Here is a 25,135-nt window from a genome sequence, read left to right as displayed (position 1 = left end):
AGGCGTCTGTCTCCTTCTTGATGGCTAACACTTGTGCGACCTTCCTTGAACTTCTCTATCCATTCATACACACTTCTTCCTGACAAAACACTTTCTCCATACTGCATACAAAGTCTTCGATAAATAACGGCACCAGTTATACCCTCAGACCACAAAAAACAAATCACTGCACGCTGCTCTTCTTTCATGAAAATCACAAGTGGGGCATCCATCTTTGCTCACACCACAGTTAGAAATGAACTGATGTAACACATTCACACATGCACAGCGGTGACTGGGGAGACAGTAGCCTTGAATGGAAAGCGCTGAGGAGACAGTGCAGGCAACAGAAGTTTTAATAATAACCAGAGGGCAGATAATTTTTGATTCACCTTCATATATATATATGTGTGTGTGTGTGTACATATACACACACATATATGTATATATATGTATATATATTTGTATATATATATATTCATACTTTGTGTGAATGAATTGTCTAAATCCTCCTTTTAACATTGATTAAAACATACATCATACATGTTGGTAAGAGTGAGACTACTGTCCTGTTTAGAATAAAATTTTTTAAATGAAATCATCAACATGTGGCACTTTGAAATATATTCTTCTGCAGAAGAGATTTCCTTTCCTTTTATATTTTGCTGATTGTTATATATATAAGGAAGAGGGAGATGGGGAAGGGGGAGTGGAGAGAGTGAAGGGAGGAGGGAAGTTATCTTGGGTGTGGATGGTTTGTAGTAGCTTCTAGTTGGTGTCATGTTACTATATTCTGAGTTTGTTGGACTATCAGCAACATTCATGCCGTATCATTCTTGGTCCCCTCTCTTTTTCTTGGCCTCTGCCAACATTTCAATTGATTATGAAGCTTTAAGAAGATAGTGCCACAAGAAATAAAAAAATGAAGGCACTTCTTACATAATGTGTGATACTCAGTATGTCCTAAAAGTCATCTGGGAACATGTATCAGTGAGCAAGGATGAAAGCAAAATATCATTCTCTTCATCATTTCATATTTTCCATATTTTTCATTTTAGAAAATATTTAAACCAGTCTAATTTAGGAGATAAGTTAAAACATAAAATGGAATAATAATTATTGAAGGACCTGAGTGAACAAGTTACACTGGGAAAATTAGTCAAATATCCTTCCTATAAATACCATGGTATTAATATCTACCAGAGATAGATTCCTAAAACTTCAGCTATTGCTGCATTTTTTTTTCAAAATAGTTCAACCTAATAGTACTCTAAGGTTTGTCCTCGCTGTCATTTCTACACACCTATTTGTTAAAGCTTTTTTTGAGCTGTGTGAAATTGCAAAATGCAATTAAAAGGAAAAGGGATGTGGAACACATTGTTATTTATAATTTATAAAGTTCCACAGAGGTATGGCAGCAAAAGCACTATGAAATGTGTGATTCTATAGATGTTTCTCTGGGGCAATAATAAGACAGAGAAATATTTTTTTAAACCACATAAATAACTTGGAAGTCCAGATCTGGAGAATACCTCCAGAAGTTTTAAAAACTCTATTTAATGTGACAGCTTAAAAAGGCTGGACTGATTTAGTTCAAAATAACGGCCTATCTTATCTATCCATCCATCCACCTATCATATGTCTATCTACCTATCCATTTATCTATCTAGTTATATTTTATGATTTAAAGGACTATTTTAAAACTTTTTGTAGTTATAGGATTTTCAGTGTTTCTTCCCATATTCTCAATACTAGAAAAGCACATTTGATAACATTATGCTTTATTAATTTAAAGAACTTTGCTTATTACTTATTTATTCTAGTCTTCCACAATATTTCTTCTGATTTGAATTTTTATGTCCCTCAAGTTCAGTGGAAAAAGTGTTTTTAAATTATACTGTGAGGTATTATTTAAAGTAGATCTATCAACTTCCTAACATTGATGTTTCACACTGAAATAAGAAATTAAAAAAGTACAGCCATGTAAGTCCAGAATTGACAGTGGTTTCTGGAATACGTTAGTTGGCACCAGGCTGAAAGGTGGGAGAATAAACTAGATGATCTGGGAGGTGTTCCAGTGATACCTACTTATGTGTCTTTGGGGCGGGAGTGGGGGGTTGGGGGGGCAGGTTTCAGGTCTCTACAGCCTAGAGCCTATCAACTGGGAGTCTAGAGTCAGCGGACAAAAATCTCATTCTTACCACTGATTCACCATGTAACTTGGTTCACCGAGACTTATTAAGTTAGATTTTCAGGCTAGACACTGGTACTCTGACTTCTAGAGCCAAACCCCGTTAGAGTGATGGAGGAAGGTGTTTGTTTTTTTGTTTGTTTTTGCTTTTGAAAAAGATCTTTGCAAAAGGTTCTATGTATGTACATGGTCTAGGAGTTGGTTAATGTTTACTCCTTAATGTTAAGAGTTTTGCTGCAAAAACTTGAATAACAATCACTTTTAAGGTTATTTTGAATTTTACTTATAGAGTTTTATACAGTATTTAATAAAAAGGCATCTATAGCCCTTAATTCATTGCATAGTATACTTTAAATGCTCAATAAACACCACTTGTAATTATAATAATTATTCATTCTCTGATATTTTTATGAGCCTGTCTAGATATCTAAACCAAGTTCACAACGTCTGTTAACTTGTTTTTTTGTTCTGTTTTGTTTTTGTTGGGAAAATTGAGCCATATATATAGCCTACACTTAAATAAATAATAAGATGGTGTTATTATTCCATTTACAATTGAAGGAAGAAAGAACAAATTCAGTACTTTGTGTTAAGTCAAAATGTATTGCAAACATACCAATAGTGGTGTAGATGATACGCCTATTTTTTTAGTTCTAAACTAGTGCCGTTTAACTTTAAATTCAGCTCTCACTTTGGCTTTAAATTTAAATTGAAAACTGTTTGTAACACTTCCCCCCAAATAGTTTCTGACAGAAAATTCCTTTCTCAGTCCCTTGCCACTGAAGTGTTTTTCAAGTGTTGCAAATCTGCTCTCTCTGTTGCCTTTCCTCTTGAACACAATGAAGGCTAGAGTTGGCATTCTGGAAAGGAAAAATAGGTTCCTGAAAATTGGATAGAATCCAAGCCTCAGATAGAGGGAGATGGAAAAATAGAACTATATACCCTTGAGCCCTGAACAATGTAGTTTAGTCTCAAGCACAAAAGTAGTGTTTATAATACATATTCTGCTGCCTCCTCCACAACTTCAAGCTGAGAACCTTGTATGAAATAGGTGCTCAGTAAATATGAATGAAATGTGCTTTGCCATTATTTGAATTTATTTTCAAGGTAGTAGGTAGTACAAAAGGTAAAACAGCATTGGTTAAGCAAGTCCAAGTTTTCCTGTACATGTGCATTTTAAGTCAAAGAGACCACCCCTGCTCTATTAGGAAGTTTTCCCCAATCCATGTTATACTTGCTTTTGATGAAATCTTGCGTTTTCTCACCTTTTCATTGTTGGGAATTTGGTGGCGGGAATTTGGGACAGGGTTCTGGTTCTCATACATTTATTTTTTTAGATGGCAAATTAAGTAAAAGGTGAACATTTCCCTGTCAACTGGGTTATGTCAAGTGACTAAATAGAGACTTTCGCAAGAAAGTCTTCTCAAATGAACCGCACCCAGAGTTTTGTACCATTTGTTTGGTATTTTGAATGCTATAGAATCTGTTTCTGAAATCTCACCTGTGTTGTCAACTTAAATATGAGTATGTGAACTATAAGTTTGACTTTTTGGGGAGGGGTGTGTTCTCCATGACACGGGTTACTGTATCTGACACCTACAAAAGTTCAATAAAATGATAGCTGCTTGAATTTTTATAGCCATAATCTAAAAAGAATGGATATGGACCTAAAAAAAATAAATACATGAACCAGCTGAGTGCAAGTTTTGCTTTGAGACAATGCAGAATCATGAAAAAGTAAAGACCCCCTCCCGTGTCAGAGACAGCAGAACAGTAATGTTAAACACATGAGGATGTAGTTTCACTTATCAGTCTAATGCTGATAGCATCAATTATATTTACTTTTATTGAATTCTTTTCTCAGAATGAGACTAGGAGTGAAAGAAAAGCAAGATTCTAGGACAGAGGAGAGGCAGTGCTTGAGCATGAAATCTAACTGAAAGTGGTCCTCAGAGAACAGAAAATTTCGTATTTCAACAGTCAAGATAGTCATCACAGATGGAAAAAAATGCTCTAATTTAATTAACACGAATTTCATGTTACTTTTTGTGATTTTTATTTCTTCTAGAGTCAAACTGCTTGGGAGTGTAAGTAGACATTTGCTGCAGATAGAAGACTTTTTTAAAACCTTTATTTTATTGACATATAGTTGATATACAATGTTGTGTTAATTTCTACTGTACAGCAAAGTGATTCAGTTATACATGTATATATTCCTTTTCATATTCTTTTCCATTATGGTGTATCACAGAATATTGAATAGAGTTCCCTGTGCTCTACAGTAGGACCTTGTTGTTTATCCATTCTATATATAATAGTTTGCATCTGCTAATCCCAAACTCCCAATCCATCCCTCCCCCACCTCCCGTCCTCCTGGCAACCACAAATCTGTTCTCTATGTCTGTGAGTCTTTTTCTGTTGATAACTTTTTGTTTCTACCTTCTTTACCTCTCTTCTGTTCCCTAACCTTCTCTGCTGAAAATGGTGACTGAATAATAAACATCCAATGAATGTCAGCTGGATTTCTCTCTTCTCTCACTAAGTACACATTGTATTAAATAAGATTATATGCACTTAGCATAATGTCTTATAAAGGTTAGTTATAATTTTATAATAATTATTATTAGTACTGATTCTGAACATTCTAAGCTTTGAAGCTAAGCTTCATAAATTCATCAAGATCCATGATTGAAAGCAGTGTCCTGTATGATTTGAGGAAGAAGAGAGGAGATCCCATAGTGTCTAACTTCTGCTCCATCATGAAGACAGTTAATGACACAAACTCTGCTTTATTCTTCTGCACTTGCTGTTGGTTGACATATTCTTCTGGCATCCTTTGCTTGAAGGTATCAGGTCATAAATATTAATGAGCTTTATTAGCCCCTTACTCTCTCATATGCATTCAGTTTCTCTTTCAAATGGGTTCCTTAACCATTTGCATGACCATCATTCTGTCTCTCGCTGAACGATTCTTTCCCTGGCTGTTTTCAGCTTTAGCTGGTTTCCTTCAAAAGAAAAAAGAAGGAAGCTAGTTTAACTGGAAATGTGTGAAATGTATCTTATCTTTGGGATTACTTTTGCTTTCACTGTGAGTTAAGAGCAATGTAGAATATAACTGCTTGGTGATGTTCGTATGCTTTCAGGGTTATGCCCTGTTTGCCCTTGCGATGAGAAAAACAGAACAGAATTTCAAGTGTATTTTCTGCTTCTACACAAAAGCCATTCTTGGTGTACTTAAGTGTGATTGTAGGTAGCAAAGCCTGCATTTTGCCAAGTCTAAATATTCTGTACTGAGATCAATGCATGAGGATTACTGAAAATGCTTCTTAGTGTTAGATATTCCAAATCACTCTATGTTTCTTTATAAAGGAAAAATATCCAAAGGAAAAGTGAGAAACAGTAGGATTTTGGAATTAGTATAAATACTGAGGCAGAAGATTAAGATAAAGTTTTGAAAAGAAATTCCTTAGCCTCTTGGAACATTTCCTAAGAGGAGCTAATGTGGTCAGACCTGGATTTGAATCTATGCTTCAAGGATCACTGCATATATGAATTTGAGTAAGTTATTTTTTTCTACCTCAATGACATATTGTATACTTTAATTGGATGTACTTCACATATAAGTAAATATAAAACCAATTATTATTAAAACTAATAAGGAAGCACAAAACTCCTTAAGTCAAAGTATTTAGGTGTATGTTGCCAGAAGATGAGCTACACACAACTCGTGAATAAAATTCTTGTTCAGTTTGCTTGGCAGTTTTTAAATGTCCTTCCTGGGGAGGTGGTGTCCTGGGGATGTGGGGGCTGTAGTGGTGAGGCCAGGTATGAGCCACTCAGCTGAAATGCATGAGGACGTGTCGGCTGTGTTGTAGTCTCCGTTTCTGGGCTCAGCATTAACAGGCAACTTGAAGGAATACAGCAAAAAAGGAAAAAACAAAATATTTCTACGGGAAAAGTGACTGTTCTCAGATAAGCCAGGCTGCAGGACTTTGAGGGGAGAGCAGGAACTTCATAAATACATGTAAGGAAAGCTACTTCTGGGTCCAGGTCTGGCTCAGGTTCACCTAGACTTTGCCAGGGTCAAAGGATGGTGTGAACGGGAAATGAGATCTTTGTGATGTTAGCCTGAATGCGTCTTTCTGTGTAGTCACATGGCTCCAATACAGACTGCCTCTGAGAGCACAGCTGTCATCCTGGGATCTCCCTTCATCACGATGCTGTGAACTATCTTTGCTTCTCCCTTGTCAAAACTCCTCTTCCTGTAGCCTATGTCTTCATCTACTTTCTAGTGGATACTTTTTTTGGTTTTGTTTTTCTGTTGTTATTGTTTGTTTTTTGATTTTTTTACTTGTGAAGCAGTTATTTTTTTTACAGTAGGTCCTTGTTGATTATCTGTTTTAAATATAGCAGTGTGTACATGTCAATCCCAAACTCCCAATCTATCCCTCCCCCCCACTCTTACACCCTGGTAACCATAAATTCATTCTATAAGTCTATAAGTCTCTTTCTGATTTGTAAATAAGTTCATTTTTATCTTTTTTTTTTTTTTTTAGATTCCCCATGCAAGCGATATCATATGATGTTTGTCTTTCTCTGTTTGACTTATTTCACTTAGTTTGATGTTTTTGGTGTAGAAAATTCTTTAGGAAATTCCTAAGAAATATTTTTTGGGAATCAAATTTTGGATATCTTGTGAAGTCTGAAAGTATCCTTATTATACCTTCATATTTGATGGATAATTGAGTTGAATATGGAATTCTAGGATGGAAATAATTTTTCATCATGATTTTGAAAGCATAGTCCCCTTGTCTTATAGATGGACGTGTTGTTTTTGAGAAGTCTAAATCCATTTTGATTCCTGATTCCTAGGTATGGAGCTTGTACTTTGTGTCTGGAAACTTGTAGAAACTTTTGTTCGTCCACAAAGCGGACATTTTCAATGCTGAAACTTTTGCACTTGGATCAGCGAACTGAACTATTTCTTTGATGATTTCTTCACTGTTTCCTGATCTCTCTTTAATGGAACCACTATTATTAGGGCTGATTCTGAACTAACCCTTTTTCCTTTCTTCCTTTCTTTTTCTTTCTTTCTTTCTTTCTTTCTTTCTTTCTTTCTTTCTTTCTTTCTTTCTTTCTTTCTTTCTTTCTTTCTTTCTTTCTTTCTTTCTTTCTTCCTTCCTTCCTTCCTTCCTTCCTTCCTTCCTTCCTTCCTTCCTTTCTTTCTCTTTCTTTCTTTCTTTCTTTCTTTCTTTCTTTCTTTCTTTCTTTCTTTCTTTCTTTCTTTCTTTCTTTTCTCTCTCTCTCTCTCTCTCTCTTTCTTTCTTTCTTTCTTCCGTCTTCCTCTCCTATTTTCCATTCCTTTGATTAACTGCTCTCCTTTTCGAAAATTTCTTCAACTTAATCTTTCAAACTGAGATTGATTTTCAACTTCATTTCCAAGAGATGTTTTAGCACTGAATATTTGTCTTTTTATAGCATCTTGTTGTTTCATGGGTGCAAAAGCTTCTCTTGGCTCTCAAAAGATACCATGGTAATTTTTAGTAAATTTTTTTCCTTTTTTTGAAATACCTGCAAGTTCCTTTTAAAAAAATCTACTCTTGTCTCTATGTTTAAAGGGAGAGAATTTTTTCAGCTATCTAGTGATCTTTGCTTGTCAGCTCTTATTTAAAGATTAAAAAGCTGATAAGAAGCTCTTAGCATATGGGTGGAATTTGGTATTATTTTCTCTCTAAGATGTTTTTGCTTTGCCATTTTCTGGAGACATTCTTTCTGCTGGGAGTGGTCGGGTTGCAATGAGAGGACCCTTTCATTCTCTTACCTGGAAGGCATGGGCCTGGCTGTCAACATTCTGGAAATTGAGTGGGGACAGAAGCCCAGAACTCAGCATTTAGTATGCATGGGTTGCTCTAGTTCCTCTGTTTCCAGAATATTACATTCTCAACTGTGCTGGTGATGCCAGTTTTCCAGAAAACTTCCAAACTTTGCTCCTGTGGCCAGAGCACTCAGTAGCACAGAGGTGGAGGATGATCTAAGAATCCATAAGCTTCTTAAACATCTAATACTCGAACATTTTTATTTTAACCCCACACTCATACCTGCTCTTCATACTCACTCTGGTACTAGGTCTCAGCAGTTCCTGCCCATTTGGAGGAATAATATATGGTTTAAATGAGGTTGGTATTTAGCTTTTCCCATTGCTGAATTTGGCCCTTTATGTCATAGTACATATGGGTTAGTTGGATGGATTATGAAATAACATTGAGAACAAGTCAAACTATTAGCAATAAAAGCATCAGAAAACAGGCCATCTGATAATTAATATAAAATTGAATTGGAGACTCAGGAAGTTATTAAATTTGAATCTAAAATGAGATCGTCTGAGCTGGATCTCAGAAGACTTATTGCTCTTTCCAGGTGTGCATCTTAAGAATCTTGGAGGATTTGTATAGTTAGAACTCAAAGCCAGATACTGCTCAATGATTCTTCGCTGAATTTTGCTCTGAGTTTTGTGGTTGACCCGAAATCCCAATACAAAGGAAAAACCCAGGAGTGTGAAACCAGATCAACCAAAATATGAGACTGTTCATATGAAAACTCTGTGACCTGAGACCACTAAGGATCCCTTGACTCTAATTACAATGCGGTCTCATTCCATACATGTGGGAAGGTCATGTGATTTCTTTATTGATTCTGGCACCTGTTACATCTTTATTAAATCTAGCACATGTTCTTAAGTAGGTCTCCAATTAGAGAAAACATTTTTTAATACAATGTATTGATTCATCTAACTCACAATTTTAATAATGTGCTGTAAGGAAATGTTAGACAAGTCATGTGTTATGTATTCCAGTTTCTATCAGTAAACATTCAGACTGATGAAATGAACTTTCACTTTCAAGGATGATGTTAGAAAAACATACCAAATAGTAGCAGTTCTAATAATTTTTTTCTAACAAAAAAGACACTAACAAAAACAAAGCTCTGAAAGGAGCAACTATTTTCAATATTTTCTGCTTTTCAAAGGAGCAACTATTTTCAGTATTTTGGGAAGAAGACTAAAAATATTATGAACATGTTATCAAAGATGTGGTTATATTATATGTACATATTGTAGTGGAATGAAATTCATGTTTTCATGTAAATAGAGAAAAATGAATGAGAATATATAAATTATTATCTTAAAACATAAATATTATCTTCTACAATATACAATTTAGTCTGCAAATTATTTTAAATACAATTATATTAATAACCATAAAATAGACCAGTGTTAATTTTTCTATTACCTTTTTCTCCTCCCCCAAGAATAATATATCCATTGAAGAATCAGAGATTCTATTAGTCCAGCATATGTCTTTAAGTATCAGTGTAGCTAGTGGAAACAAAATAAATATGACATTAGGATTCTAAGTTGTTATTTATTTGAATTCTTTTCAAAGAAGAAAGGGAAAAAGAAATATATCATTAGGAAGAATATTATTTTGAAACTGTTTTGGCAGGACTTATTCAAGAATAAATGGTTGAATTGTAAATTAAAAAAAAGAATAAATGGTAGAGGGGTTTTGGTTAAGTTGGATTAATGGGGTCTGCGTTTACCCTCCCTCCTGAAACAAACAAACAAACAAACAGAAAGAATCAGAATCAGACATATATGCCTATATTCTTACATTCATTCAGTTCCCATGTATATTGACCACCTACTGTGTGCCAGAGATTGAGACAGGAGCCGAGTATAAAGAGCCAAGCAAAGCTGTCGTTGTCAAGCTTAAAACCTGGTGCTTGAGGCAGACAGCTGTAAGCATATTGTAGGAAGCAAACACAGGCCACCAGTGGCCACTTGTGGTCCTTGCCTAAGCAGAACAGATAAATCAGCTACCTTTATATTAGTTATAGAGTATATAGGTAACACAGCCATATACATAATTTTATTCCTTCTCCTAAATACCTGTAAAACCATGTAATTGTTTCTCTAATAACTTGATACGGCTTTAAGTACCAAACTTCCTGTACCAAACGTCACTGATGCAACCCATTAGGCAGAAAAAAATGTAGAGTTTGCTTTTGTTTCAAAATGATGGATTGAATCACAGATTGAACTTGGGTGAACTCTATAAAAGTTATCATACCAATTTAAAATTTAACGGAGTTCATGTGAGCAAGACATTTATTTGTTTGTTCAGCTACAGAAATTCTCATATCCTTTATACTATCTTAAATGTCCTTCATTTTCCCCCATAGAGAAATTCTGTACACATTTAATATCAAGTTTTCTAGCTTTCCTTTTTTCCATTCAGCTTAATTTTTTTTTTCTGGACAAGATGTTTCTGAAATTCTCCAAAATGAGCATTGAGTACACTAAAAATGTGATATGAAAACAATCTTTTTTTACTATATAAATAAAAACATGCAAACCCTAACTATTGATACACTTAGGGTGAGTGGTTTCACTTTGACGTCGTGTGTATCATGGCATCGAGATATCTCTAAATTATAACCAAAGCAAGTGAGAATGGATTTCAGGCTTGGGAAAGAGCTATTATGGGGATAATAGACTTTTGATGTCTGCCTTTTCACAGTAGCACAATGGCTAATTCCTGTGACCCCTGACCTTTTAGTGTCTCCTCACCAAGTATTGGCATTAATCTACTGCTCATCTGTCACCCATCACATTTGGGAATCCCAGTCTCTGTTTTCAATTATCAGTCATTAGAGAAGCCCCTGAGCAATTTCAGAAGAAAACTCACAAAACCTTTGACCTGTTTTTGTCAGATAACTGCAAGTAGTCGCTGCAGATAAACTATCATTTCATTGTAACCATGATATAAAGGAGGGTCCTTTGCTATATATCACTTACTGTAACCTCTATCACCTTCAGGTGGTTAAAAATGGACTGTTTTATTTTACCGATGGAGCAGAAAGATTCAAGAGGTCATTGAGTGAAATCTGGTAAGATTGGAATGGTTGACCTCTAGCTGCCAGGCAATCTACAAACCCCACAGATTTTTCTACTAAAGAAAACATAAGATAAATATTTACTCAAAGGTGATCATGAGATAGTTGTGTTTTTACGTTGACTTCTTATAGGTAAACACAAACTTTCTCAAATATTTATACACAGTGTAACTGAAATCCATTATTTACATACTATGTATATCCACTCATCATTAAGTAATTTTTTATTATACAAAATGAATTAATCAGGTACCATCCTCTATGAGTATTAATTCTAAACTGACTTTTGAAGTTTAACATTAACATCCGACCCACAAAAGATGAATATTTGCTTTACATTCCAATTAATTATTTCCTGTATAAAATGCCTATAATCAAAAAAATAACAAGATGTTTTCTATGAGTCAGGATGCATTGTTGTCTTCAGGGATAAAATAAGTGACTTTCAGACTCCTTTAACGAGGAACCAGCTAATCTGATTGGATTGGTGAGTAATATATGAACGTCAAAAATGTGTTCTCCACCTTGCAGGTGGGAAACATCTAAACAAGGCATCAAGTAAATACAATTATTTTCTAACGACTCACTCTTGTAAAAATCTAGCCTGATTTTTTAAACGTCACTATAACACTATGTAAAAATTATATAGCTATAACTAAACAAATAACACAAATAAAAACTATAACACTATAGCAAAATTATATAGCAAAATTAAAAAACCAAAAAATTTTGTCTTTTTAATTTTGTTATAACAAAATTAAAACACTATAACAAAATTTAAGAACAGTAATAGTCATCGCCTTTATTAATGTGTCTATATTCCAGATAAAGAAGTTGACATTTTGATCATCAGCATGGCCACATTTTAAGCCAGGTAGTAATTTTTTACAATTAAACTGTTATTGACCATTTACTGTATAAAAAGTCCTGTTTGTGTTACCTGTAGAAATATGAAGATAAGAGACAAAACAAAAAGAAAACATGGATATTCCTCTAAAGTATCTTACTCAATGGGATTAATCTAAGGTGACATAGTAATTATAATGCAAATGGAAAGTAATTCACACAATGGCTCCTGCTTTTTGAGAACTTGCTCTGTTCCAGACACTATGCTATGATCCTCTCTCTCAAATGTTATTTGACCTCTACAGCACACTGTGGAGAAAGCCTTTCATGATTGATCTCCATTTTAAAGATGAATAAATAAAGGCTCAGGGATGTTGAGTATCTCTTCTAATATCACACTCTTTTAATAGGTTAGGGAACTAAGATTGAATTCAAATTCCTCTCACCCCAAATCCAGCTCTTCACTATGGTCCCATTAAGACCTCTCTGTATTTGGAAGTGAGGAAGAGAAAAAATGCGCTTGGGCTCCCAGCAGGAGAAATTACTTTGGGAGAGAAATTTCAGGGCAGTTTTTGTAGAATTCGAACTGGAGATTTTAAGTAGAAGTGGGATTTCAACCTCTGGACATGTGGGAAGCATCTTAGAGGATCTTAGGCCTAGGGTTCTTAGTACCTCCCAGACCTATCATGTGCAATGATGATGAACTATTTATTATTTATGTCTTTGGCCCTAAACTTTCACATCTCTTTCCTTCTATATGAACTCCTTTCTCTCCCTGGTGATAATTCTTTAAGACCAAGTTCAAAATGACCTCCCCTTGAAGCCTCCTGCATAGCATGTTGCTCCTTCCTTTCTTATTCTGCCCCCACACATGTACCCCCAAACCCCAACCCAATTGTGCCACAATGGTATTTTTCCACATCTGTCCTTCTCACCCTGAGCTCCTATCTCTTTGCTTCACAAATCTCCTTAACTCTTAGGGTTTGGCCCAGAGCAGTTATCCAATTCATATTTTGGGCTTGAATAAAGTTAGAAGGATCACAGTGGCTATTTTTAGGATATCCAAGATGAGTATATGTGGAAGGTGAGAAAGAGAAAAGCAGCCTCCTGACAGCCAGGATTGAGACTGGATCAAATAAGGGGAGAAAATTAAAAATTGAAATATGTTAATTTTATGAAATCAATAATGACTGAATTTACTGCTATTATTGTTTATTTATTTTTGAACATATCAGTTTTCATACCAATGCTTGATATGTATAACTATTATTATTATTGTAGTCTAATAACCCCTGAGGGCTGAGTGTAGGGCCCATCCAGTCTGAGGAGGGAGGGGAGACCTTGAGACCATGTTCCTCCTGGTGCCAAAATTGTCTTTATACAAGATTTAACTCCTTTCCTTTAAAATTTTCTTGAAGTATAATTCATTTACAATGTTGTGTTAATTTCTGCTGTATAGCAAAGTGACTCAGTTACACATATATATTCTTTTTCATGTTCTTTCCCATTATGGTTTATCACAGGGTATTGAATACAAGTCCCTGTGCTCTACAGTAGGACCTTATTGTTCATCCATTCTATATATAATGGTTTGCATCTGCTAATCCCAAACTCCCAATCCTTCCCTCCCCCACCTCCCTGCCCCTTGGCAACCACAAATCTGTTCTCTATATTTAAGACTTAATTCTTTGTGTCCCTAAATTGCCCATGTTTTTATTGGATCATTAATTCAGTTGTGTACATTTCAAAATTATGTGCATTCTGGAAATCAATTTGTTTAACTGTCATAGGACAACATTTAAATTATTTAACCATCTCACCTTTCTTCTGCGGTTTCTTCCTTATAAAACTGTATTCATGAAGCATTTATGAGTACCAGTAAGAGTATTTCAACTATAGGACTTTTGAAAGTCAATTGAAATTGTTCTTTGAAACAAACCATTCAGGGGGACAATTTTCCCTTTTTCAAGTCACACGCACATGGCTGTGGTATTAAGAGGCTCTTAGGGTTTCTGGAATCTGGAGTTTACCACACTCTCTGGGATGGTTATCCTTTCAAAGAAACATGTAACATGTGCATTCACTGACCAATGAATAGGCCTTTATAGGACCAGGTTTATGTTTCTCAGTGGACTAGTCAGTGAAGGATGCATTGCCGGGTGAGGCATCTTGGTAGTCACATGATAGCTTTACTTTTTTTCTTTCACTTTAAAATGTAGCACAGATAAGTAATAATTCTATGAGTAATCTCTTAATGATTTTTTGCACTCAGCAGCAAACAATGATCTGTATTCTTTCAACAGCTGGCTGAGCTCCTGGGAAAACACTATCTTTGCCTTGCAGCTACTGATTCTATTTGAATCTTCCAAGTTACAGCCCTTGTGTGGGAGATTAAGACTGATTGCCCATGGATGCATCCCTTTAAAACAGCAGATAAATCACTGCATAGATAAAACTGCAATCCTCTGTTAATTAGTTCTACTCTTCAGATACTGTAGACAGCAAAATATTTAGTCAGGACATTTCTGTCCAATTTCTACTTGTGATAAAGTCATTCAGAGAGGTGTCTGCTTGGAAAAAAGAGACTGCTATCAGTCATTAACTTCTGTTAAGTTATATCTCAACAATAAAAGGCTTCAGCATATGTCTTGTCATTAAACACAAGAAGCTTAATCTTTGCAGAACTTTGGCAATTTAGAACATTTAGAATGTAGTTTGGTGCTTCTATAAAGGCAGTCCTGTTTCTTTTCACTCTTAGCCTATGACCCATGGAATGTGAATCTTCTGATTCATATTTTACCTCTTGTGTGCTTTGATGTTGCCACTTTTTTAAAAAACAAACTATAAAAATAAATTCATTCTCTGGTTCTGTCAGTGTAGGTGACCTTTCAGTTGTTTTATGTGGTTCATAGATGGAAATGTTTGGAAGACATAAAATCTGCTTCGTGGAAGCAGAAGGGGATACATTCCCCACCACCATTATGATCATGTTTTGAGTGGTGAACTGTATCAATTTTGCTGACTTTTTGATGGTTTCTTTTCTGTGAGTTGGTATGTATGTATATGCAGAAAGCAACTCTTTAATTTTTGTAGAGAGCACTGTGGGCCACCATCAGCTCAAATGAATAAACAACCCTGTGTTGATGGACTTGTTTAATTTATGGTGATATTCGCTGGTTTATATGTAACACTTCAAAACAAGCATGTATCATAAGTGGCAGTGAGAGAAGAGCGTGTGGCATCAGTGTCATGTTTGCATGGCTTTTTGGCAAAATATAGCCTGTTAATCTGGTTAGATATGTAAGCAGATATGAAAATAGCAGTCTGGAAGAGTCATTGTGTTCTCTTATTTATTTATTTATATATTGTTTAATTTTTTAATTAATTAATTAATTAATTGGCTGTGTTGGATCTTTCTGGCTGCTCACAGGCTTTCTCTAGTTGCAATGAGCAGAAGCTGCTCTTTGTTGTAGTGTTTGGGCTTCTCATTGCAGTGGCTTCCCTTGTTGCGGAGCACAGGTTCTAAGTACTCAGGTTTCAGTAGTCGTGGCGCGTGGGCTCAATAGTTGTGGCTCACAGGCTCTAGAGCACAGGCTCAGTAGTTGTAGTGCCCGGGCTTAGTTGCTCTGCGGCATGTGGGATGTTCCCGGCCCAGGGATCAAACCCGTGTCCCCTGTGTTGGCAGGCGGATTCTTAACCACTGCGCCACCAGGGAAATCTTGTGTTCTCTTTTCAAATGCAGTTTTCAAAGGTGAATCAACTGACACAGGATGTGTGTTTTAAATCTAGTTATATTTGTTCCTAAACACTCTTTTCCATTTCACACGAGAGAAATGGCATCTGTGGTATGGGATGAAGAAATGGTCTCCATCAGAGACAAGTGTTAAGCTCCTGGTCTCAGCCTGTTTTAACCCTTGTGTCGTTTTATCCCCTTGGACAAGTCTGGGTCTGGCTTGAGTTGAGCTCACCCTTCTACTTTTTTGTTTTGTTTCGGTTTGTTTTTCTTTGTCTTGTCTGATAATGAGGAGATCTTTTCTACCGAATAGTGATGTAATTATGGTTTTTATGGAATCTGGCAGATTTTAATCTGGTAACAGATTTTACTAGAAATGATAATAAAGATGTTTTGGAAACTCAAATATGGTTTTATTGATGTAACATAGAAATGAAAAAATGAATTGAAAGTTCCAAATATTTAATACACTATGATCAAAACCCCCATATAGTATATCAGTTTAATGATTTTTTTTCTACTTGTTTATCTTTTAAGTTTCCCAAGCCATTTACAATTGCAATGGTTTATACAGAACACTGTAACATATAGAGAAACACAATATATTTAATATATAAAATCAGAACAATATGAACAAAACAAAGATAGCTCCTATAAAAATCTTACATCTAAGGAATATGAAATGTGTGTGTATGTTCTCTTTCATCTGTTTTGGGAGTGTTGTCTCTAAAATGTAGTTGTAGGAAAAGGATGATCTTGCATGCTAATAGAGATATTATATAATACTAATTCAAGTTGTGAATACAATCACTTATTCATAAACATTTCCTTCAATAAGAAATGAAATCAGTATTAAATAAGTGAATATAATACAACATTTGCTAAGATAAAGATTGGAGGAAGTGAGATCTAGAATGAGTGGAGTCCAGAATGTAGGGCATGCTCTGTAGGGTGGGAGCATCTCTAGAGAATGTAAGCATTGAAAGATCAACTCTCCTAAGGGACAATTAGATAAAACAAACAAAACTACACCCAGGAAAAACAAACAAGCACACAGCATCGTGTTGTTGAGGGGTTCGGGAGTTGAAATCTTGACACTGGGTTGAAGTCTGTTCTCGCCCAATTATAGGTTGTGGGCTCTTGAGCAAGTAATAGAAACTTATGGACATAAGTGAGGATTAAATAAAATACATGCCCCCCCAAATGAGAATTAAATAAATTATCATGCCCTCAGTCAATGGGAGTGCAGCAGGGTGGTGCTGAGTGAAAAGACAGAACCAGCTTTTGATCCATTCATAGTCTTTTATTCAACCAACATTTATTAGAAGATTTCTTCGGATGAGGCACTGCATTGTTAGATGCTAATTACACATTGGTGATCAAACCCTTGCTTCTCCACCTGTTCTCCACATTTTTGTGTATTGCTGATAAACGTTGTTTGAATATACAGTTGACTCTTGAACAACATGGGTGGAACTGCACAGGTCCACTTACATGCAGATTTTTTCAATAAATATATTGGAAATGTTTTTGGAGATTTGCAGCAATTTGAAAAAACTCAGACACAAACAGCATAACCTAGAAATATCAGAAAAATTAAGAAAAAGTTAGGTATGTCAGGAGTGCATAAAATATGTGTATATATACACATAACAAAATCTGTGTTCATCAGCTGTTTATCGGTCAGGCTTCCATTCAACAGTAGGCTATTAGTAGTTAACGTTTTGTGGAGTCAAAGTTATATGCAGATTTTTTGTCTGCACATGGGGTCAGTTCTCCTGGACCCCATATTGTTCAAGGGTCACCTGTACCAACAATGAACTAGTTTCTAAGTCGGATGTCATTATGTAGGTGGTATGGACATTGCACAAAGATTTATAATGAGCTTTAGAAGACAGACATCTGCTACCGCCTAGCTGTCATCACCCAATTTCTTACTCTTAAGTCAGGGATATTAATACTTGACACCTCCCTAGGTAACTGAGATTACCTTGTGAATATTTGTGAGCATCATTAGGACTGCAAGGCTATTTAAATACTACTTTTATTCCATTACTCACTGCAGCATGTCCCATGGAATTTACCGGTGCACTTATAATTCAAAGCAGTAGGATATAGGAATTTGAATCACTGGACAAATCTGTACTGCAACTTTATTCTATGTGGTGTATTTAATATAAAAGTTTATTAAACTCTTTGAAAATCTTCCCCCTTAAGGGGTTAGGTTAAAGAGCCTGGATTAGAAAACTGAAATTTTATAATAACAGCTGAAATTCTAGCTTTCCACTTTATTACACTAACATCTCACAGGGGATTCCAGAACAGTAGATGACTTTACATAATATGAATTCAATACTCATCTGCATCACGCAGGTGCATGCTTTAGACTGGGCCCTAACAAACTCATGTCAAAGCCCTTATGTCCAAGACCATAGTTATTTTTGTCTAAATTTCACATATAAAATTGTTAATGAAAAATTGAATAATGATTGTCATCACTTAGAATTTTGAATATTGACTTTCAGAATGGAGAAAAATATATTTTTGAATGACTGATGAGTGCTTAGATCATAAAGTATGGAATTTCTCAAGCAGAGTCTGGGGCGGTGCCACCTAGCCAAACACAGGGAACATTTCTGCAGCAGAGCAGTAAGTTAAAGTGGGGTAAATAGGGACTTTAAAATCACCTCAAATCAGTTAATTTCCAGTTCTTCTGCCAAGTGAAGTTGAAGCCAGATTTTCAGTTTTCAGAGCTTTTTGGATTTTGGACTTGTAAATGCAAGATTTCAAATCTCTTTTCTTTCTTTCTTTTTTTTTAAATTGAAGTATAGTTCATTTACACTGTTGTGTTAATTTCAAGTGTGCAGGAAAATCATTCATGCATATATTAATATATATATATTATATATATTCTTTCCCATAAAGGTTATTACAAGATATTGAGTATAGTTCCCTGTGCTATATCATAGGCCTTATTGTTTACTTATTTTACATATAGTAGTGTGTATCTGTTAATCCCAAACTTCTAATTTATCAGATCTTTATTAAAGCACAAATCCTTAGTCAGTTAGGACAAGGTAGTAGTCTCTAAGCAGAAGCAGCCTATCCTGGGGTTTAAGAACCATAGCTTGGTGGCATCAAATGCTTGGATTCATATTCTTTGGCAAGGTATTTCTTTTCTCTGCTTCTCGGTGTCTTCATCTTCAAAATGAGGATGATAATAGAACCTACCGCATAGGTTGTTGTGAAATGTAATATGTTAATATCAATAAAATGCTTAGAACAGTTCTATTTAGATACTGTTTCATGATGTCTACTTCATTTAGGATCAGAAAAGAACAAGTTTACAGTGAATTAAGTGTAGTTCTCTGTAAACAAAAGTTGTAGTTAGTTTTAATATTCATAAGTACACTCTAGTTATTAGAGATGCAGTTTGTAGGTATGTTCTGCCCTTACAATTTGGTGATGGAGACCCATTCATAGCAGTCTACACTACTGCCAGCCGCAGCTTAGATGGAAAAGAGGTTTAAATTATGGACCACAATAGGATCTTAAAAATGCAGTCATCCTCCTTATTTAGGGAAAGTTAATTAATGATCTCCCCGGGAATGGACCTCTCTTAGGACCAAGATAATGATATTTAAATAAAACAAAACCTCATGAGTCATGGGAAGTGGTGTTGGTGTAGCCAGGCAGCCCGAGAGTGCCCTTCTCACCAAGTGCATGGGATGAAAATGCCTCCAGGTGTAGCTTACATTTTCCTCTTTGCTGGCGAAGGTATCTGAGATGGAGCTGGCGCTGAGCTCCTAGCTCTCCTAAACCACCTCCTGCTCCTCTGGAGAAAATTATTTTGGAGGATGAAGGCAAGGAATTGTGGGTTCCTTTGTCTTGAGCTTCCTCTCAGACATGGAGCCTCTCTGGCACTAGAATTTAGGGGTCCAGCAGCCTGGGTTCCCCAAAATCACTCCTCAATGGTCATGATTGCCTTCTCTTCCTTAATCTTGATGCTTCTTCTAGTTAAGGATCCCACGTTTCATATATTTTTAGCAGTGTTGGTATCATTTCAATTATCCTTCTAAAGATATTTTTGTGTCTTAATCTAATTTTTGAACGTTGTGAATTGTTTATATAACATACATCTTTTATCTTCTTGTAACAACATTTTAACAATGGAATGTCACTGGATATATTTCAAAAAATTATTGTAGGTTTGTGAGACACTTGGAACACAATGATTTGCAGTGGGTTTTTTATAATCTGTCCTATATTATCTGAGATAACTGAGATTTTTGAGAAATCTACCAACACTGAGAAACTTAATTCCATTAAATGATATTGCAATACTAAAAATGAGCCCTTTCAATAAGTGGTTCCTTAAGAAAGATTTTGGTTCCCAGCATGAGATAGGATGCAACCTGGGACTTGGGACCCTTTGCTACAGTGCTTGCACTTGGATAAATCTCTTTCCTCAAGCAACAAAATACAAAGAAACTATAAGGGACTAAAAATAGCTGTGTGCATGAGCAGTTAGGGCAAATTATAGACAACAAGATACAAAAAGACCAAAAACCCAACTGTCACTTCTGAAGAGCTAGGAGCAAAAACAGGGTGTCAGGAGCAAAAACAGGGTGTGGGGTGCAAAAGCAGGGTACTGTGGATGCCCCCTGCACACAACATCGTCAAAAGGGTGAGCAAATCACCTAAGCCATCCCTCAGGCCTGACCCCTGGACCTACCCCTACCCTTACCCCATATAAGGAACCAGCTCGCCCCCGCTTTGGGACTGAGCAAGGGACCTGTTACTTGTTTTTGCTCCCCCCTGCTGCAGCAGGGCCCCCGATAAAGCCTTGCCTGAATTTCTTGACTGGCCTCTTATCAATTTCTATTGATTGGGAAAAGCCAAGAATCCTGGTGGGTAACAAGCATAGACTGTATCAAACAATATACCATTTTACAAAGCTGGATTATGTAGTGATATGCCTGACACTTACTGTCCTGAACTGTCGAAACACAATATTCCCAAGAAGAAAAATTCTCTGACCTAATTTGGTAGGAAGGTTGCTGAAGGCGGAAATATGTTCCTCTCTCAATTCTGCATAAGGACAGGCAGAGATCTTTGGGAGACTTGATGCTGCACCACAGGTTAGGGAAGTTGCACTCAATAATCTATAAGAACTAATGAAAGTGCATTAAAAAAAATAGAGCATTGCATTTGCTAAAAGGAGGAAAAACCTCTCCTGGGAAGACATTTTAGAAATAATCTTTCTTGTGAAAATGAATTTGTTTTATTTCCTTGACCTCTAAAATTTCATAAACACAGTCCCGCTGTGCTGGCAGCTCCTCGGGGCTCCTTCCGACTTTCCTCCCTTGGCTGTGCTAAATCTCACTGCTGACTTCACCTGGAACTCTGCAGCTTTCTATCACAGGGTCCTAATTCCGGTATGAACCTTTCTCTGTTCTGGTACTTGATACACACTAGTAATAACTTTACAACCTTCACTTTTAAAAACATTTTTGGATAACCTTTCCATTTAGGAGCCAGGAATTTGTATAAAACCACAGAGGTTATATTGCTTTTGAACTAAAGGCTGTTGGTTTGTGGAATTTCCTTCAACTGGAAACATGCATGAGTCTGTGGCTTTTAGTGTTTTTCCAGTTTTATAACATCCTGCTTGTTTGTTTTCAAAGTGAAAGAATTTACCATTAATTTCCATACTTTATAAAGGTCTAACTTTTTACTTCCTTTTTTTTTTTTTTTTTTCAGTTGAAAGAGACAAGGATTTTTCTCACCAGCGAAGGCATTACAAAGAATTCCGGTTTGATCTTACTCAGATTCCTCATGGAGAAGCAGTGACAGCAGCAGAATTCCGGATATACAAGGACCGGAGCAACAGCCGATTTGAAAATGAAACGATTAAGATTAGCATATATCAGATCATTAAGGAATACACAAATAGGTATCAATTTTATATCTGATTTACTATCCTAGCAAACAAATATTACATTGTAGTAAAATTCATTGATGACCCACATGATCTATCCCATCATGCTTCTTTGAGTGTAATGGCATCAAGGCAGGTACAGACACATGGAAAACACATGGAACTGATCTGAAACTTGCCTCGTACATTTCACAACTTTTTGCTACTCCTGACACTATTCTGTGTGCTAGATGGTCTCATGCTCCTGTGTATGTGCTTTCCAGGCCTGTCGCCTCATTTTTCAATGAGAAAACTTCCATTTTATTATGCACATATGAAGTTTATAATTATGATGATTTAAATTACTTGTTGTTTTATAATTTAGAGAAGAGTGGCTTTATTTTTCCCTGGCATAAGTGTAAATTGTGTGTGGTGTTGTGTGGATTTTGATGGAAGATGTATTTGCAATAGATTCTGGCAGTTAATCTGTATGTCTTCTGTCTAGAAAATGCTTAATTCAAAATGGTACAAAAATGGACAGAGAACCTGAAATACTAGATGTATGAAAACCTCAGCTGATAATTACTACAAGTGAGCCATCACATATAAGAATTAGAAAGGGACTTTTGTGGTGTTTTCAGACCTTCTACCAATGCAGTAATTTCTGGGATTAACGCCTTTCACAAGTGATTGGCGCTTTTGTTGGACAGCTCTTACATTAAAAAATAAATATTCTTATTGGAATATTATATTGAGGTGAAATTTGTCTTCCATTCGTTAAATCTAGATTTTCCCTTTAATGAAATACTATGCCCTTCTTTGATTAGATAAATATTTAAAGACAGCTGTCATTAACCTGATAGGGCCTCTTTCTATTCTTATTGAATATTTCTAGTTCCTGACATTTGGGTTTTTCTTGGTCTTCTAGTGTGCAGGATTTCTCAATGAGTATCCCATGGAACACTAGCCTCTCACAGTACTCAATGAAGAAAGAGAATAAAAAGCTTCTGGGGTCAAATGGATTTGAAAAACCGACTTGTTAGACATTGTTTTAGGAGATTCACCATGCATATCAGAATAGTAAAGGCTTGCAAAGCGCTATGGTAAAGAAAACTGTTGATTCAGTTTTATCTAGTCTTCCTCAAAATTATTTGACAATGGGATCTTTTTCGTTGGGTCTATAATACTTAATATCCTATGAACCAGTGTTTCAGTAGGACACACCGTAATAAATACTAATCTCTGTACACTGTTATTTTAAGAGCACTAATTTCAAGGCAGAAAGATCTCTGCTCTTTTCTCAGCTCTAACAAGTACTAGCTATTTTTCTGTGGGTGAATTTTTTGTTTTTTGTTTTAAATCTCAGTCCTGTGGTTCCATTTATAAAATGAGGACACTAATTTTTTTTCTGACAGAGACAGGGTCTGGCACACTACATTATTTTTTTTAAATACTAAATATTGATGGTATCTTTTAAAATTAAATGACTAGAATCGAAAATAATGCTCCAAATACTATTTAATTATATTGCCATAGCTAACACATATTTTATTTATAATTCTCTTTTCCTGCCTCTGTTTTCACACTTGGGCTGGTGAGCTCCTTAAGGAAGGGATAGTGTCTTAAGTGATTTTTTTTTTCAGCCTCAGCAGTATGAATTTGTTTGCCATGATTTACAGTTTTGAAATGATCATTACCCATGAGTGGAATACTTCTTCCATGAACATATTCTCAAATGCTTGAATTATCTTACTTTCTGACCAATCATAATATATTTTTATGTATGTTGAATTTGTACTTGGTTATTCAACATACCAGATATTTTTTCCAGGAACTGTTTGTACACTAGGCCCCTATTTATTAATTGTTTTAATCTAAATATTGACATTCACATTGATCACAATTAAAGGTCCTCACTTTTATTTAGGTCTGTTGTTCCATTTGCTCAGGATATTTTTGAATATCATCCATTGAACCAACTTCCCTTTGAGCTTTCTTTCACTCTATTTTCTAAGTATGTTAACTATAGTTACATAATTTAAAACATAATAACAATGATGAGAATAAAGAACAAGTAGAAGAGTCCACTGATAATAATTTATAGATTTATTTATGAATGAACCCATGCTGATTTTTATTAATAATACATTTTGAAATATTTATGAGTATTGATGCTTAATCAGATGTCATAGTTTTGGGAAATTCCATTTCTTTCTAAAAATGAAACATTTGTCTATCTTGAAACTTTAGTATTTCTCTAATTACGACTGATTTTAAACATATTACCCTCAATGTTTCTACAACTCCATCTGCCTGCTCTTTGAGTATTCTTGGGTATAATTTGGCTAAGTCTTTACTTATTTTAACATGTTTAAATCTACTCTAAGATCCAGGATTTCACTGATATCTTTCCTAAATCTTTGAAAATGATTTCTAAAATCTAAAGTACCTGTATCTCTTTGACTGGTGTTTTCTAACTCTACCATTCCAAACTCTAGGGTGGTATAGATTGGATAGGATTCTACTCAATTTAATGAACATAATTTTGAAATTTTTAATTCCGTAAATTCAATTCAATATTAATTCAATTCTACCAAGTTCACATTTTTGAACATTTACTATTAGGTATTGCTGCTGAATTATGATTTTCCCCTTAGGGTTATTCTATACTTATTGTCATCTGTGTATCTGTGTTTGCTAATGTGTATGGAATTTTTTCCCCAATTACTTATTTCGATCTCTGAGACATACAAACGAACACATGCATACCCCACATTTCAATTTTATGTATCATTGACCAGGTGGAAGAATCTCTCACAAAATGCCTTCCTTATCTTTGAAAAAGCCATTACAGTGGTTCATTGATGCACAGTGTAAGAAGATGCAATCCTGTGCTGTGCCAGTGTCTGTAAATCAGGACCCCCTTTTTACACTACTTTCTCTGCCAAAGAAAGACATGTAAGGTGCAGAAGATACAGAAACAGCACATATGCCTCTTCGTGTATTTCAGGTTTCCGTGTAGGATTTCAAAGTCTTTATAGAAAATGGTAGTGTGTAGTAATAAGAGCGTGGTCTTTGGAATTCCTACATGGGGAAATTGATGTACATCACGGACTCTAAGTTTCTAAATCTATAGAAAAAAATTAAAGCAAAAATAAATATTTCAGAACAATAAAAATATTTCAGATGATGTGGGAAGGACTGGTGCTTATCACAATGCAAAGACCAGAGTTGATACTTAATAAATACATCAGTCAACAGCTTAATAGGACCATCTGTTCCACTATGATTTAGAGGGTTGTATACAAAGGGTAACCAAAAGTAGGTGGTTACTGTAATAACAGTATCTACCATTTGCTAGTTTATGTCAACATAAAGTAAGCAAAATGATGCTAGGTGACTTTCCTTAATAAAAAATTACCTGATCTTTGATTCATATGAAAGGAATTGGTACACTCTGAAGTCTAATGATGAAATGAACACCACCCAACTCATGAGCAGTTGGAGCTAT

General features: G+C 35.4%; 1 protein-coding gene across 1 annotated transcript in view; it reads left to right on the top strand.

Moving 5' to 3' along the window:
- BMP5 (bone morphogenetic protein 5) overlaps nucleotides 1–25,135 on the top strand; it is a 117,391-nt gene that overhangs the window by 35,172 nt on the left and 57,084 nt on the right. The window contains exon 2 of the mRNA XM_057699346.1: nucleotides 21,468–21,660. Coding sequence (XP_057555329.1) covers nucleotides 21,468–21,660 — 193 coding nt within the window. The remainder of the gene's footprint in view (nucleotides 1–21,467; nucleotides 21,661–25,135) is intronic.

The sequence above is a fragment of the Hippopotamus amphibius genome, chromosome 11 (genome assembly GCF_030028045.1).
Source record: "Hippopotamus amphibius kiboko isolate mHipAmp2 chromosome 11, mHipAmp2.hap2, whole genome shotgun sequence".
NCBI lineage: Eukaryota > Metazoa > Chordata > Mammalia > Artiodactyla > Hippopotamidae > Hippopotamus > Hippopotamus amphibius.
This window is presented reverse-complemented; position numbering and strand designations above follow the sequence as displayed.